Source organism: Phaethon lepturus, unplaced genomic scaffold (assembly GCF_000687285.1).
Source record: "Phaethon lepturus isolate BGI_N335 unplaced genomic scaffold, ASM68728v1 scaffold838, whole genome shotgun sequence".
In the NCBI taxonomy this organism is placed as follows: Eukaryota; Metazoa; Chordata; class Aves; order Phaethontiformes; family Phaethontidae; genus Phaethon; species Phaethon lepturus.
Window position 1 is genome coordinate 270,001 of NW_010556777.1, and position 16,913 is coordinate 286,913.

General features: G+C 36.2%; 1 protein-coding gene across 1 annotated transcript in view; it reads left to right on the forward strand.

Moving 5' to 3' along the window:
- LOC104625029 (calcium-activated potassium channel subunit alpha-1-like) overlaps positions 1-16,913 on the forward strand; it is a gene marked incomplete at its 3' end in the record, with an annotated part of 300,418 nt that overhangs the window by 228,738 nt on the left and 54,767 nt on the right. Inside the window, exons 5-6 of the mRNA XM_010292549.1 lie at positions 12,276-12,369; positions 16,025-16,136. Of these exons, the coding sequence (XP_010290851.1) occupies positions 12,276-12,369; positions 16,025-16,136 (206 nt within the window). The remainder of the gene's footprint in view (positions 1-12,275; positions 12,370-16,024; positions 16,137-16,913) is intronic.

Genomic DNA, 16,913 nt, shown 5'->3' on the forward strand with positions numbered 1-16,913 from the left:
ATACTTTGCTGCCCTGAGAACGTTTATTATTTAGGATTACTTAGGATTCTTTTTGTGCGTGTGTGTTATTCTTACATTCCACATAATGACAGTTAGTATTTTTCTTCTTATAACAAATAAGAATTCTTTTAGGACTGTAAAACTGATCAGACATATATCTATATAGCAACATGAAGTCCTTTCTCCTGAAATTGGTGCAAAATGCGTTATTACACCAGTCCTTTTGACTTTCCTGTAGCTTGGTGTGTAAGCCTAACTATACATCGATTTTCTCATGCTCTGCATCCAGGATAAAAAGGTGTTGGATGATACAGTGGATGTTTGCAAGCCATGTTGAGATGGTGTTATAAAAAAAGGGCCACTATATAGTCATCTTTAACAGCATTATAATCCTCTTTTTACATTGATGTAAAGTAGTTTTAGAAGAGGCTTGTGATAATTGATTTGACCAACTGCTACAGGTGTTGGCAATACCTTATTCCATTTGTTAATGGAGATAAACCTCTGTCCTAAGGGAATTTGCTGATGTAGTTGCCAAGCCACTCTCCATGTTATTTGAAAAGTCCTGGCATCCAGGTGAAGTCCCTGAGGCTGGAAAAAGGGAAACATTGCACCCATTTTTAAAAAAGGTAGCAGGGAGGACTCTGGGAACTACCGATGCATCAGCCTCACCTCTGTGCCTGGGAAGATCATGGAACAGATCCTCCTAGAAGCTATGCTAAAGCACATGGAGGACAGGGAGGTGGTTAGAGAGCGCCAGCATGGCTTCACCAAGGGCAAGTCCTGCCTGACTAACCTAGTGGCCTTCTATGATGGAGTGACCACATCAGTGGACAAGGGAAGACATACCGATGTTGTCTCTCTGGACTTCTGTAAGGCCTTTGATACAGTCACCCGCAACATCCTTCTGTATAAATTAGAGAAATATGGATTTGATGGGTGGACTATGCAGTGGATGAGGAACTGGATGGTTGCATCCAGAGGGTAGTGGTCAATGGCTCAATGTCCAGATGGAGATCGGTGATGAGTGGTGTCCCTTGGGGATCTTTACTGGGACAGTACTCCATCTGTCAGAATAGTGGGATTGAGTGCACCCTCAGCAAGTTTGCAGATAACACCAAACTGAGTGGTGCGGTTGACATACCTGAGGGACGGGATGCCATCCAGGGGCACCTGGACAAGCTCAAACAAATGAAAATTTGTTTAGGACTGATATATTGTCTAGTTTTATACAGATTTTTTGAAGGAATGTACATGACTCATGTTTGCAGTCATGCCTTTGTTTGAAATATGAAACAATATATCCTGCTCGGTGTAACTGTGTCTTAGGACTGCTTTAGAATTACCGTTAACATAATATGGATAGCTTTTTATGGGTAATAATATATTTGACTGTATGCACTAAAAAGCATGACCAGAAAAGCTGATGTAATGTCAAGTTTCTACCACTTTGCAATACTTCTGACTTTATTTCTCAATTACATTATTCACTGACATTAAAGTCCAGTAATATACCTTATGTTCAAGTTTATTACTACTCAGTAAAAACTAGATAGTAGCCAGATATTTTCATTTAAGTATCACAGGAGGGAATTCCAGAAAGGACAGTGGGATGAATGAACTGGAAATATTTTAACACTCCAATTTATCTGGAACTCCTGTCATTTTCAGTTAGGATAGTTGAATTTAGACTAAATTTCATAGGACAAAGTTAAGTATTTTAATTACCCTATGTAAGCAAGCAAGCAAGATACAGAAAGAATGCTACTTGTGGTTTAACCCAGTAGGTAGCTAAAACAACCACACAGCTGTTTGCTCACCCCCCACCCCCAGTGGGAGGGGGAAGAGAATCAGACAAAAAAAAAAAAACCCAACAGGTAGAACTCATGGGTTGAGCTAAAGATAGTTTAATAGGAGAAAAAAGGAAGAGAATAGCGATGATGATGATGGTAATGATAAAAGAATATACAAAACCAAGCGATGCACAGCACAATTGCTCACCGCTCACTGACCGATGCCCAGTTAGCTCCCAGGCCACAGCACCTCCCCAGGCAACTCCCCTGGTTTATATACTGAGCATGACGCCGTGTGGTATGGAATATCCCTTTGGCCAGCCTGGGTCAGCTGTCCTGGTTGCGTCTCCTCCCAGCTCCCCGTGCACCCCCACCTTCTCGCTGGCAGGCCAGCATGAGAAGCTGAACAGTCCTTGACTGCTTAGCAACAACTGAAAATATCAGTACCTTATCAACGTTATTTTCATCCCAAATCCAAAACACAGCACTGTACCAGCTGTCAGGAAGAAAAGTAACTCTATCCCAGCTGAAACCAGGATGTTACTCAAAATCATCTGGAGGAATCTGTTTTACGCATATCAAGCAGAAAATCAGAGCTCAGTTTTATGATGATATATGAAACAAAAATTATTAATAATCTAAATCTGGAGTCAAATAGGATAGGTAGAGGACATTCTCTTTTTTGAAGATTGTATGTGTTTTTTTCAAAGAGTGCAGTCAGATGAGGGAGACTTTTAAAAGTTGGACAACAGTATCAACAGAATAGAAGGATAATAAAAGGCACTGAGACGGAGGAGTGGTTGGAGCTGGAAACTGATGATGATGGTGGGCTGTTGAAAACTTTGAGTTTGAGGAAACTGGATAGCAAATGTGGAAAGCATCCTTGGGTAATTTTAAAAGACAGCAGCTGCAAAATAGAATCACATAAAACAGAGGAAGAAGGAATCTCAGGAAGTCACTCTTCCTTCTGCTGCAAGGTAAGACTGGCTATACATAAATTTATTCAAACAGACACTTATCTGAGAGATCACGGAATCATTAAGGTTGGAAAAGACCTCTAAGATCATCAAGCCCAACCATCAACCCAACGCCACCATGCCCACTAAACCATGTCCCGAAGTGCCACGTCTACACGTTTTTTGAACACTTCCAGTGATGGTGACTGCACCACCTCCCTGGGCAGCCTGTAGCAATGTTTGACCACTAGTAAAGAAATTTTTCGTAATATCTGCTCTAAACTTCCCCTGGTGCAACTCAATCGGTGGTTTGTAAGGCGTCTCCTACAGAAGGCGGAAACAGAAATACCGCATGTGTAGATCATTCTTTTGACATATGCAAATGCAAGGACTGTATGTGGTCCCAATATCTCAGGCTGAAACGTATTTACCACTGTTTTAAAGCTCTGAGATTCACCATTCTCCCTAAAGAACCTGTTCCAGTGTTAATCTATATGTTTTAATTGAAAAGATTTTACGCTTCTGATATACTTCTCACTAACTTGATCCGTTTCCCTTTGTCCAATTCAATGTGTACATGGAAAAGGGATTAGTATTTTTTTTGCAGCATCGTATGATGTGTTTGCATTTTCATGTCACCATTTTCTGTTCTCTGGAGTAAACAGCTACAAGAACTTTATTACTCCTTGATATGCTTTGATAAAGAATATTGAAGAACAGTTAAATAATAATAGACAAGAAGTAATAGAAAGAGGTGTTATTACAAAGTAGAAACATGCAAGTTTATCAACTTTAGTAAATGGGGTATGCAGTTTAACAGAATATTTCTATAATGTAGTCAGCATACTAGATATAACTGAAGTGGCTTATGAAATGTCAAAATGGTAATAATATAGTGTTAGTTGAAACAGTATATTGGTGTTTTTCTCTTTAGTGTGTTGGTAGTCTCACATAAAAACCTTTGAATAAAAATGTGATCCCTGGCATTGTTGTTCTGCTGTTCCCTTAGAATTGGCTTGTCATCAGGGAGGTTGTTTTGTCAAGGTAATGTAACGCTGTTTGCAGGTGCCAGTGTTCTCAGCCGATGGTAAGCAATTAACAAATCTGGTGCAAAACAAAATAATATACTCTTCCTCCTTCCCTACGTGGTTCTTGGCAAACCTTATCAAATGCAGTTATCTTAGGTAGGAGCAAGATCTTTATGGTGTATTTTGCAAGAAAGTGCATGCTCTCTCTTCTGTATGCTGCTGAAAGAACTTAGAGTTATGGAGATTTACTCTGGGCCATTTACTTATGCCTGTTTTAGCACTCAGTTCCCGGTTGTTTAGCTGTTCTGCAGGAATCTTCCTTTAGCTTTTGTTTGTGAAAGTCAGTAATTAGAGAAGACATATGCTGCAGGCAGTAGTGAATGTACATACACCTTGATGAAATTAAGAAATACGCTGTTTTCAGAGTGAGCGATTTTAATGTGCGTATTTTCTGTATATCTCAGCAATTCAATATAAAAATGTAAATAAAAGGTTTTTGTTATCATACTTGTATTCAATTTTGTGTTTGGGTGGAGGAAGATAAGAATATGACTTTGCTTGAGTTCTGTGGTAGGTTGGCTTCTGTTTTACTAGGGCAGTCTAAGGTGAATCATGATGTACTTGAAATTCATGGAAAACTTGAAAAAGAAAGATGCAAACTGACAACACTGTACTGAATTTTACCAAGTTGTGTTAGTTCGTTTAGGTAAAATAAGTACCAGCAATGTTACTTGACTCTGTCGCTTGGTATGTTGTCAATTGTAAATAGCTCTGTCGAAGTCAGTAGAGTTACAGCAGGCAAAATCTTGTGCATCTGAGATACCTTTGTTTTGCAGTTGTACCAACTTAGTTTGGCTCTTAATTTTGTACATGGATGTGGCAGAAATTAAAATTAAAATCCTCTCTTTCTTTCCTACTGAAAGTTCTTCTTTATCTCAGTTTCTAAACTGAATTGATTTTGCATTTAAAATTACCAAGTCACAGCATTTAAATTTATCTTTAAATTTAAAACAAGTTAGCATTCAAAAGAAAAAAAAACCCAAAACTTTTATGCCCCACTCTTTATCACATGATCCAGAAAGTGAAAGACTCATAAGGAAAAACAATATGCCCCTGGCTCCGATTCTTAGAAAAATCTTTACTAAATGATGCTGTTGTACCAATTCATTACCGATTGATCTGGTTTTGTTGTTGCTTATTTCTTCTGACTGTACTTTTTTGAAGGAGGATGAGGAAACCTGTTAAATGTACCCCAAATTAGTCTAAAAGCTTGTCAAGGTTCCCCTGTGCACTTGGGAGATAATATAGAAGTACTTAGTTGTAGAAAGCATCTGCAGAACAGATGACTCATGATGCATTTTTTAATTAGGTTAGAAATAGAAGGGTAATATTCTAACGCCAGCTTGTGATCTGTCAGGCTTTAAAGAATAACAGAAGGTGTTGTGATAGAAATTAGGAAAGGGAAATAAGGACAGGCACTTGCATTGTTCCTACTTTTTTTCTGAACAGTAGTTCCCATGAGGTGCTTGCAATTTATAAGGTGTAGATGAAGCAATAGTCTAAGAAATCTTGGAAGGTAGCTTTATTTCACATTATTTGGCAGTTCATCTTTTATTTTGATCAGACTTATATTTTGCTTATTTACTTTAAATTGAACAAAAAGGATACTGATTGATGTAATTCAAAGACTGCTTAGTGTGTATGAACCTAAGGTCAGCAATGCATTTTCAAAAGGAATGTGAAAGAAAGATGCATATCAAAGTGAAGAAGGGAGGCCACTCCACATGTAGACAAGGCAGGAACGGAGATGGAAACAAAGACAGTAAGATAGAGTAATCCAAGATAAATTAATCGCATGCTGAAGTTGAGGAGTTTTTGTGACTGGAAAGACAAATACGGTGTAATTCATTAAGCAAAAGAGAGTCAGAGTAGAGAATTAAAAAAAAAGTACTTGGCAGAGTCCCAAGGAGTCACGCAAGAATATTTATCTGAAGCTTTCTGAAGAAGAGGATAAAGAAACAGGCAATATGGAGTCCAGACAGGAGGAAGGTACAATAAAAAAAAGATGAGAGACACCCAAGCATGGTCAGCATCTTAGTTATGCGTATAATCCAGGATTCACTGAGACTTGTTGGGAGCAGAAAGTTCTCTGGGCATGTATATGTGTGTGAAACAATTGGCTAAGGATTTAGAGGTAGGAGGTTGAGTGGTCAAAAAGGATTTAAATGTATCATTATCAATGACAAGATAGGAAGGTACAGGAAATGGTCACAGCATCATCCTTGGCCATCAGGTCATAACTATCTGCAAAGTTCAGTGAGAAAGGGATTGTTCCTCCTTCACTCACTATGTTGAGGTACACAAAACCTCTTAGAAAATACCTGTAACTAGGAACGTAATGATCCCATGGAATTTTATGGATCCCAAGACTTAGGGCTGTGATGGCAGATTATACTGGACTTCTGCTATGGGCAAAGCAGGTCTTCCCCTTGTCTTCACTAGAGCATTGTTCTAATCCATCTGGCTGCTCTTCCTTTTTGGGAAGGAAATGAACTTGACTCTTCCTGCATATCTTGCAGTGCTAACTGAAAATGCTAGTAGCAAAACTTCCCTGGTGGCAGACCAGATCATGTCAAGTGAGCGTGAAGTAATTTAGAAGACATTTGCCATAAAAAAATTAATGAGCCTACTGATATTATGGCTCAATGAAAGGCCTTCTAAATTGAGACATTTACCAAGGCATCTTACATTTGGAAGATCAATGCACATACTGCAAGAAAACACTTTTTGTTTTCTTACTGTAGGACTAACTTGCTTAATAACCGAAAGCCATTTGAAGTAAGAAAAAAGATTGTTACGCTCTATCACTCTGTGAGATGTTTGACACCTTTGATTGTTAGTCTTGGTTTATTTCAACTATGGTATTTGTTTCACTAGGTTGACGCTTGACAGGCATCCATCTTTATAATTTTTGCTGTAAGTTCATAGCTATATGTTTCAGTTTCAGAAAAGATGATGTGAACTGCTTATTCCCTTCTGAGCTGTACAACTAAACCATAGTTAAAGGAACAGAAAGTATTCTGCATTGAATGAACACTGCCTTTACCAAATGTTATATCTGGCTTGTCCCTTAGCGTTACTTTATTACTACATCACTGAAACGCAGTTAAAAAGCCTAACCATAAACCTCTTAATTTTTTTCTCTACTGATAAAAATATGTATTAAAGGAGTATAAACAGACACTGTCATAATCTAATTTGCACCAAACTTATTTTTTACTCTAAACTTTGTAAAATTGGGTTTGTTCTATAAAAAAAAAAAAAATCTGAGGCAAATCAGTATTACAGAGGAGCTCCCAGTAGAACAAAATAGTTTGAAAAAAAGACCGCTATAGACAGTTTTATGAACAGAGAAAATTTACATGCCCAAATTAATACGTATTAATTGCATTCAAATACAATTTGAAAGTGAGAATCGCATGGAATGTCCTCAAATGATGAGATACTAAAAAGCTTCTAAATATTGAGTGGTTTCTTTCAATAATTTATTCGTTTGTGTTGATTGTATTTTAGCAGTTTCTGCTGGTATTTCTGTATGTAACAGTAATTTGATTTTAAAATTCACTCTCATTTCACTCTCATCAGTGGACATTCCTTCTGATAGAAACTGCACATTTTACTGTTTTTTCATACAGTGTGCAATCTAAAAGTAACATAAATTGTTCCATCTAAAAACTTTTATAAGCAAAGAAAATTAAAAACTTACTAATTTTTCATAATATCATGTGATTATATTTCTTTCCCAGGCATGTGAAGTTTGTAACTTTTTTTTTTTAGTTCCAACTTTTTCAATTTTTGATTTTATTTAATTAATATTAAGAATTACAATATGTTTTATCTAATTTAAATAATGCATTTAGCTTTTCCTCCAACATTCAGAAGACAACTTTGCTTCCAAAAATTACACTTTTAATTTAGGACAATTCTCTGAATTTCTAAATGTTTCAATAACTTCATAAAGATCCAGAAATGTAGCAGCTGTGGTACAACATTAATATCAGTACTTTCCAGAAGTTACAGGAGAAGTAATTTTCTTTTGTGGTAGTTTATAAATGTTTTACATAGAACTTCTTATCTTCAAAATACTTGGCAAAATGTAACTAGCTTAATATATGACCTTTTGCATTTTGGTATATAATTATACATAGATAAAAATTGGCCTTGTCATTAAAAAGAAAAAAGGCAAAAAACATTAGGAGCAGATTGACATGAAATGTGCCAAAAATATAGGAGCCCACTTCCTTACACAGAAAGGATAGAGAACTGTAAATTGTATATTGGACAGTTATTTCAAGTACCAAGTTTTGTGTGTGCAATCTTTCCCGATATTGTGGGGAAAATGTAATGTGAAATCATGCAGATGGATGTCACTATGATTACAAAGCTGGTCTAAAGTCTGAATGAACATAGAATTTCTTCCCCTTACTGCTGTGTGGTCATAATGGCAGCAACTGCATAGTGATATGGACTGGTATGTCATGCCAAGGCTTTGACCTGACGTTGGAAATGGGCTCTACAGCTCCTGTGAAGAGATGAAATGATACAGGAAAAAACACTGAAGATATTTTCAACTCTGTTGCAATTGCAGCACCCTGGAAGTATTCTATGAAGGCTTCTTTTGTGGGAAGTTTCGTATTAATATACTTGCAGAAACATAATTTCAGAAAACATTAAAATGCATACTATTTTTTGCCCTCTCCCACTTGTTCTATGACTATTAAAAGAATAATCCTAGTAGAATCCTTGCAAATGCATTAGAAGCATTTCAAATGAACCAGAAATAAATGAGAGTAATAAATATATAAAATAAACTTGTGACAAAAATAGTTATTTACACAGCAATAAAATCTTTTAAATTGAAGTGACAAGGGGTAGTTTGTTTGTTCAGCTGTGGTAAAAGTGTTGACTTCAGTGTTGACTCTGGAAAAGGTTTAAAGATGCTGGGAACACCTTGTCAAAATTTTGCCCCATCTGTGTAGAGGTAAACCAGAGTAATTTTGTTATTTCTTTTGTAGTCCCTCTTGCTCACTGAACTAGTTTATAGTTCAGTGATATAGATAGCTGTATAACTGGGCTTTGTAGCCACTAGTGTTGGAATAAAAATGCTGCAGTATATAAACAGAACATGTAAATAGAGGTAATGTGAAACTGAAACAAATAGCAGTGTTTAAGGAGCTGGAGAAGAAGGAAGACAATTAAGAGAGTATAGTCCATGCCTGAAAAATCAAATAAGGTTTTGTCTTTAGCGCAGATTAGGCAAACTAAGTCTACTGTTGTTTCTCTAGATGAGTTTTTTATATTAAATTGTAGCACAGAGCACACATTTGCAGCAAATGATAACTTGATATAATTGTTGACCTGAAGAAAACAGTCTCTCAAATCTTGCTTCTGTAGCCCAGGCATTGCTTGTAGCATATAGTAAAAAAATGGCAGGGCAAGGGGGAATTATAGTCCTTGATAGATTATCAGATTATTACATTAAATAAAATTAAATTGGTGCTATGATTTTTTCTTTTTGAAACACAAGAAGTCATGGCTCATCGGATTTTTTCCAATTTTTGTATAGCAAATTAAAGATGCTCTTTCAAAGTACGCATAAATGTTGCATTTAGAGTTACATCGTTACTGTAATTTTTATCCAGTTACATTAAGTCTTTCCTGTCACTGTTAGTATGATGTTATTCTGTTGATTTTAGTGTAGTTTATTCTGGTTTTTGATGGTATAAATGCATGAAACCACACTTAAAATCACACTTACATGGAAGAGTAATAAAAGCATTTCTAACAGTCTGTTGCCTTCTTCAAATGTGAAACCTTCGCTGACCTAAAGGGATGCAATCCCATAAGACAAGCCATTGCACTTTAGTTTAAAACAGTAATAAATTATTACTTCTAGAGATGCCAGCACACTGCTGTCTGGAACTCTAAGAACTTCTGGTTTTGGGAAACTTGTAATGAAGAGTTTCAAATTGGCTTCCATTCTGCAGCAGGCTGATGGCGCAGTGATGGAGATCAGTGGCTCTATTCTTCTTTCAGCTCAAATGTGAGCTACAGATGAAAACAAAAAACCCTGAAGGATATCACTAAAATTTAATTTGGAAAATTTAAAATCTAGTATTCAGCAAATTTAAAGTAAAATTTAAAAAGTATAATCCATCCTGTGAGTATAAATAATAATTTCCTTAGCCTTAGTGACATGCCTTTCTCACAAAATCATCATTTAAATAAAAAGGAAAGGACATTGTGTTTGTCTTTGAAATGGATAAATTAGAAATTGAGAGAGGTGATCTTCGAAATAAAGGATGCTTTAGGGATATCACTAGCAGAAAAAGTAGCTCTGGTACTAGGTAAACAAAAGGCCCAAAGAGGATTGTGGTCCACTGTGCCGTGTTGCAAACAAGATGAAGATGTGTTATACATTAGCTAATTTGTCAGATCTTGTAGGTTTTTGTAAAGGACAATGGCACAAAAGTATAGCTGTTAGCTGCAACCTTAGCTGACCTTATCTAACAATCATGGCAAGTACCAAATAACTGTGGAGAGGAAGATAATTAAGTTCTGTATCCTAGTTATAAATCTGTGCAATGCCATTAGGGTCAGTGAGTTTCTGCAGTTTTTACAGGAACCTAATCTGGAATTAAGGGTTCAAGCCTCTGTCCTGGCGCAGGGTTGTTCATTCTGCTGCTTCTGGACTTCCCGTGGTTTCTGTTGATAGGGCGCGTGCTGACTTGGTGTGTAGCCTACCTTATTTTGACAAAATCCTTTGCTTTCAATAATGCCATGCAGAAAATGATCCTGTTGGGTTCTCAGATTACATCCATTCTTCTTGTAGCTAAAGCTGTATTTGTGAAGTACGAGGTGCTGTCTTCTGTTCTATATGTTAACATTTGGCTTCTCTTCTGCCTGCCTTTGTAAATCAATCTTATTTGAACTATAGCTGAAATGTTTTGTAGCTTCGATGTCTCTGCAAGTAGCTTTTACAAAAAACATTTTAATATAATTCCCTATAGCACTGAAGCTTCTTAAAATATAAAGCTATTGTACATCGGGGAGAATTTTGCTGTATACATTCATGCATCTAAAGACAGGAGAGGGCATGCTGTACTTAACTTGTTTGACCTGTAATGTATACAAGGAATGGGAAATTTGGCTGCATGTGTAACGACCTGGTAGCCCAGGTAATTTCCTTTATGCCGTAAATTAGGTAACTGACATTCATAATGCATAGAATCTTGCTTGTTTAGCAGTCTAGCATTATATTTGTAGAGCTACTGCTATACTAACTGGTATTACATTCACGTTCGGTGATTTATTTGACCTGGGAAGCCAAAGAATTTCTTCATTCCTAAAAGGATGTTTTCTAGGGTTCCAAATGATCTATGTTCTAGTCTTCTACTTTATTACAGTTGTGATGAATACATGATCATTTGCAATATATGTGTGTGTATATATGTATATATATATGGTGGGACATTATGTATATATAGTATATACTTCGGCATATATTGGGACATGACTTTCACTTTAGTCTGTGACTTCAACATTGTTCTGTGGCTTCACCAACCCATTTTAGAAACCTCACAAATAAATCACTGCTCATACTCATGGAAGTTATCTCCTTCCTTAGATACAAGTATATCTATAAAGTACCAGTTTGTATAGGGTATGCTTTGAACCTGTCCCACTTTTAAATAAAGCATAATATAATAAGCTAGAATTTGTAATGGCTGCCTGACACACACAAAGGTATTTTAATTAACCTGCATGCAGAAATTAACCCTTAGAGTACTGCTTCAAATTCCTCAATTTATTTTCTTATTTAATTTTACCAGTGGGCTATGCTGCTTTTCTACCCAGCTCATAGTACTGTACATAAAGTACATTAAACAGCCATACACACAAAAGAAAAGTCAGAAAAAGGAAAACAAAGCCCAAACAACTTCTTCTAAACAAGGCATTCTGTAAGACTAAGTACACAAGGTTGCTAATGGGTAATGTATTCCTAAGCACCTACTTTTTTTTTTTTTAAGGTTTTATATTATGACATGAATTAAAAACATATAATGTTTCACTGTAGCTGTGTACGCCTTAGGTTTGTTCCTAAAGTATCATAGGTATGTCTCCTAGAGAAAGAAGTCAGTTCTTTAAGGGTTAATGTGGGGTTAAGGAATCCTGAGGTATTCTCTTGCTTGTCCTTTCTTAAAGGTATCTGCATGTTAGTTCTTAGATATTACCTGAACAGGTGAATATAAAGACTGTATGAATGACTAACTGAATGAACGAAATAATTTATTTGAAATGCTTGCTTGTATCTTGTAAATGACTAGAAAACAGAAATGTGATTTCTGAATCAAGGTCTTTAACGAAATGCATAAAAATCTCACCAGAGTAGAAACTCATACTGACAATTTACTCCAATTTCTTTCTCTTTCAAATAGCCCAATAGAATCCTGCCAGAATTTCTACAAAGATTTCACATTACAGATCGACATGGCTTTCAATGTGTTCTTCCTACTCTACTTCGGCTTGCGTGTAAGTAGTGTGTCTTTGATAGCATGAGTCAGGGAGGGCATGTAGCTATTAGAGCGAGTCTGAGTACAGCCTGACTTTACAATGGCTGGACACAATTAAGCTAATTTCTAAAATGCATGAGCAAAGCATTTGATTGAGCATATTTATGTAGTAAAAATAAGCATCTAAGATCACTACGGAAACCAATAGTTTATAAGCTAAGCCGTCTGTTCCAGAATGTTCTCATGTTTTCAAATGAAAACTTTTATAGTTCAGTGCCGGTCAGTGACATCGAATCTAATTTCAATGATCTCAACAGAGTGATAACTGCCTCAGCAAGACATACTTGATCTATTCCTCTGCTGCTAGATATGTCTTTGGCAGTCAAACGTTCAGATAACAGCTGGTAGATCTGCTGTATTCAGTTTTGTGCACATCCACTTTCCCAGACTGCTAATGAATGCTTTGCAGAAGCTGTAAATACTAGTCAACATGCTGAAATGTATATCCTTAGAACATATTTTTCACTTTCTGAAAATCCAGTAATGCTGTTTCAGGATCTAAAAGTTGGAACATCTGAAACAGGTAGGCACTTTTAAAAGTTTGGCCAATAATGCTTGAAATTCATGTTCTTGGGTTTGGTTTTTTTTTTGGTTGGTTGTTTTGGGTTTTTTAAATATGCTTTGAAAACTAACTTTGCTTGTTGTTAATTAGTAAATCAGGGAAAAAAGGCCTCAAACATAAGAGAACTGCAAGGAAGACCTCATGTAAGCAGAAAGCCTGCCACATTTGTCTTTAAATTTGATACAAGTATTGCCTTATGATTTTCCTTTGTTCATTTTGCTCCTGAATCACAGGAGCTCCTACATCACAATCGTAGCTGAATTTCTCCTATTTCACTTCCGACCAACTTTTTCTGATGATCCAGTAAGGAATTCTGTTGGAAATCTAGGTTATTTCATTACCCAGTCTAGGTGCAGTGTCTATCCTTTAGCTAAATAAACTCCTTCAGTATTTACACTGCTATGTATACATTCTAAGCTGTATTTTAAAAGTATATAGTGTAATAGCCCCTAATTCTTAAGGATTTCGGGGGCTTTTGTAGATGTCCACTAGGCCTGCAATATAGGTTAGCTTTTTGACATAACAGATTCAATGCATGGTACTTGTGAACTTCCAAGTACCCTTTTTTAGACATATCCAAATGCTTTGTAAACGTTGTGCTAGTGATAAGGTTGTATGTTTTTACCAAGAGAATTAAAATTACAGATTGACTGCTTTTACTTAGAGCAGTAACTTAGGCTACATTATCAAGAAGCAGAGCATAATAAGAGAGAGTATACTGAAAAGTTGATGCTAATACTTTCATATCCACACTGTGTTTTTTGGAAGGGAGAAAGAGTATGGTGGAGTTCACTCTGGTCCTGTTGACTGAACACACTTTAGCAGTTACAGTATGTGAGATGCACTGCTAGAATACCTTTTTCAGTTTTAGTTTCAACCAAAACAGATCTTTGTCTTACCCAAAACTGCTTTGTGATGCAAACTGAAGTATGGTAAGTGGGGATGGTAAGGATTCACTTCAGATTAGTACTCCTTATCTAAGTTAAAGTGCAAATATAGGTGTAACTTCAGTTCTTCAGAAGTCCTACTGAACTGAACAGGAGTTCCTGAGGAAAAGGTGATACTTGGTTGTGTGGATGCAAGAACTGGATTTATAATGAACTTGCTAGTTATATAATAAGCATCTCTATATATATTATATCTATAATAAGTACCTTTAGCTATTTTAGGGTTTTTTGTGTTTGTTTGGGTGTTTTTTCTGATAAATATCTCCTGTGGGGACTCACTGGCAAATTAAATATTTTAAGAAATATTTTAAAATCTCACCCTTCCCCATCTGTTCTCCCCGAAATTATGTTGCAACTCAAAATCATATAAACATTACCGTATCTTCAGTTCTAGAAGGTATTTCCATGGTTATATCCATTTAAAAATCTTTGTTGGCTAGTATCCAAATATGCAAGAGCTTAGAAGTAAAGTCTGCACACTGCTGATGAAGGCAGCCCAAATTACATGAGTTAGCAGATGATCAAGCAATAGGGTCTGGCAGAGGTGTGGCAAATATGGAAATAATCCTTTGGAAGTGAGAGAATTATGCTAGCGCTTCTAGAAGAACATGATATCTCTTCCAGCATGGTAGTATTGCTTCTGTAATGAAATGGGTTTCTGTTATTCGCTAATTACCTAAATGAATAACTGTTCAAATACTTCCATAGAAAAGAATGAGTGGCCTTTACAGTCAATAGACTTTGTTTGCATTGTTGAATAACACTCTTTAACCTTTTTGAAAGCCTAAAGGTTGTGCCCTGTGGAAAGATAAAATGCTGATTAGAACATATATTGCAAGTTATGAAAATATTGATCTGACAACTTTAAAAATCTTTTAGTTCCAAATATTCTGACTACTTCTAAATTTAACAGAAGGGAATTGAAATCTTCTGCTGAAACGGGATATTTTTGTTCAGTTTTCATGCTGGAGCATTGGTATTGAGTAATACAGACAAAAAATGACAATTTATTTTTGGTTTTGAGTCTTCTCTAAAGAAAATGCTGCTGGTGTTGTCTGTCGTCTTTTTACGTATGACTTTAACATTCTTGACACCAGCAGGGTCCCCTTTCCAATGGGGATTCCAAAATCCCCTTTATCTGGGATTCCAGCAAAGTTGGTATGCACCATAAACATTTTCTATTAAAGTTTTAAAGTAATTCTGAAGCAAGGAGATCAAGTGGATGAAATAGAGAATGTCAGTATTTGCTTTGGAAGAAAGACAACGGATATTGTCTGTAATACAAAAAATACAAGCACTGTTTTGAAATATGTTAGTCCAGGCTTTGAGACTTACATGAGTAAAACCACTCCATTAAATATCTTTGTGATGCACTAAAATGTTATATTTATTTGTATATTTATATTTCATATTTATACAGGCCATATTTTTTAATTACTTCAATGTGAATAGCGGTTCAATCTTAAGCACATAACTGAATAGGCAAGTTCAAACTATGATGTCCTTGGCATGTAAGTTTGCCAGTTTCCCTGTAGTCAGGGAGAGAGAAATGACCTCATCTATGGCACAATTTGAAGGACTGAAATCCTGCTGCAGTCCTGAATTATGTTTTGTAGGAGTCACCCTGGCGATTACCTCTGGATAGGATGATAATGGGACTCTTTGTAAACTTATCATGTATTTAGAGACTTGTGAACAGCAAACACATGATGAGACTGCTGCCCACATGTTTGGTGTGCTAGAGCAAAGGTGGTATACTTGGAAATATTTTATACTTACATACACTTTTCCAATGTTACTGATATATTCTTAATAAATGTGAAGAAGATGGTTTTTAGCACAGGTATTACGACTCATTGTATAAATTATCTGTCTCTTTAGTTCGACCTTTCATTTTGATCTCAGTGTGGTTATCAAGCCATGCACAATACAGACTTCTTTCCTGTGAGACATGTAGTTTTGTCTGGACTGGCCTAAAACATCAGTTACTTTTCCACTAACTTTGGAGTTTAATATTTTAGAGTGGAAAATATTGCACAAACTTGGAAACATAGTGAGCATAATCTGATTCTTTCATTCCTCCCCCTCTTTTTTTTTTTTTTCAGTTCATAGCAGCCAATGACAAGCTATGGTTTTGGCTAGAAGTTAACTCAGTAGTAGATTTCTTCACGGTCCCTCCAGTGTTTGTGTCAGTATATTTAAACAGAAGTTGGCTTGGTAAGTAAAATAGTTTTTAATAGCTGTTATAAAAATATTCAAATTTTGCACATTTTGATGGAGAATTTCTTCATCTTGTGGCATCGCGTAAGCAGTGGAATGTTACTAAAGTTGTTTTTGCAGTGAATTTGCCATTTCAGCAGACAGATGGGTTAGATCAGAAAAGGCGCTAGGTCCATTTTGTTCTGGATTCATTAATATAAACTCCTACTCTAAGTGGTTGTGAACTCCAGCTTGGAAGTACCATGTAAACGAGGCCATTTTATAAAAACGGTGAATATAATGTAATTGTCTCAGCTTCCGATATGTACAGATGATCCAGACCGTTCCTTCACTAAACTGGATTGCCATGAATCATTGTCAACAATGAAATCAACAAATTTTCTTCACATTTTGAGCCAATATAGCTAAATTTTGAATCCACAGATTTGGAAGATTTGTTTAGACACTAGACACTAACTGGGCTTAACATTTGTGTAGGACTGCATTGGAAAGAATATGCTGCATGTAAAGTGAATATAAAATGAAGCAGAGCAGACAAAATAAATCAATTAATAAATATAATAAATTAAAACATAAATTGAAGAACACCCATAGCATGGCATACGAATTTTCTTGTACAAATAGCATATTGTGGTGGGTTTACCTTGGCTAGATGCCAGGTGCCCACCAAAGCCTCTCTATCACTCCCCCTTCTTCAGCTGTACAAGGGAGAGAAAAATGTAACGAGAAGCTTATGGGTTGAGATAAGGACAGGGAGAGATCATTCAGCAGTTA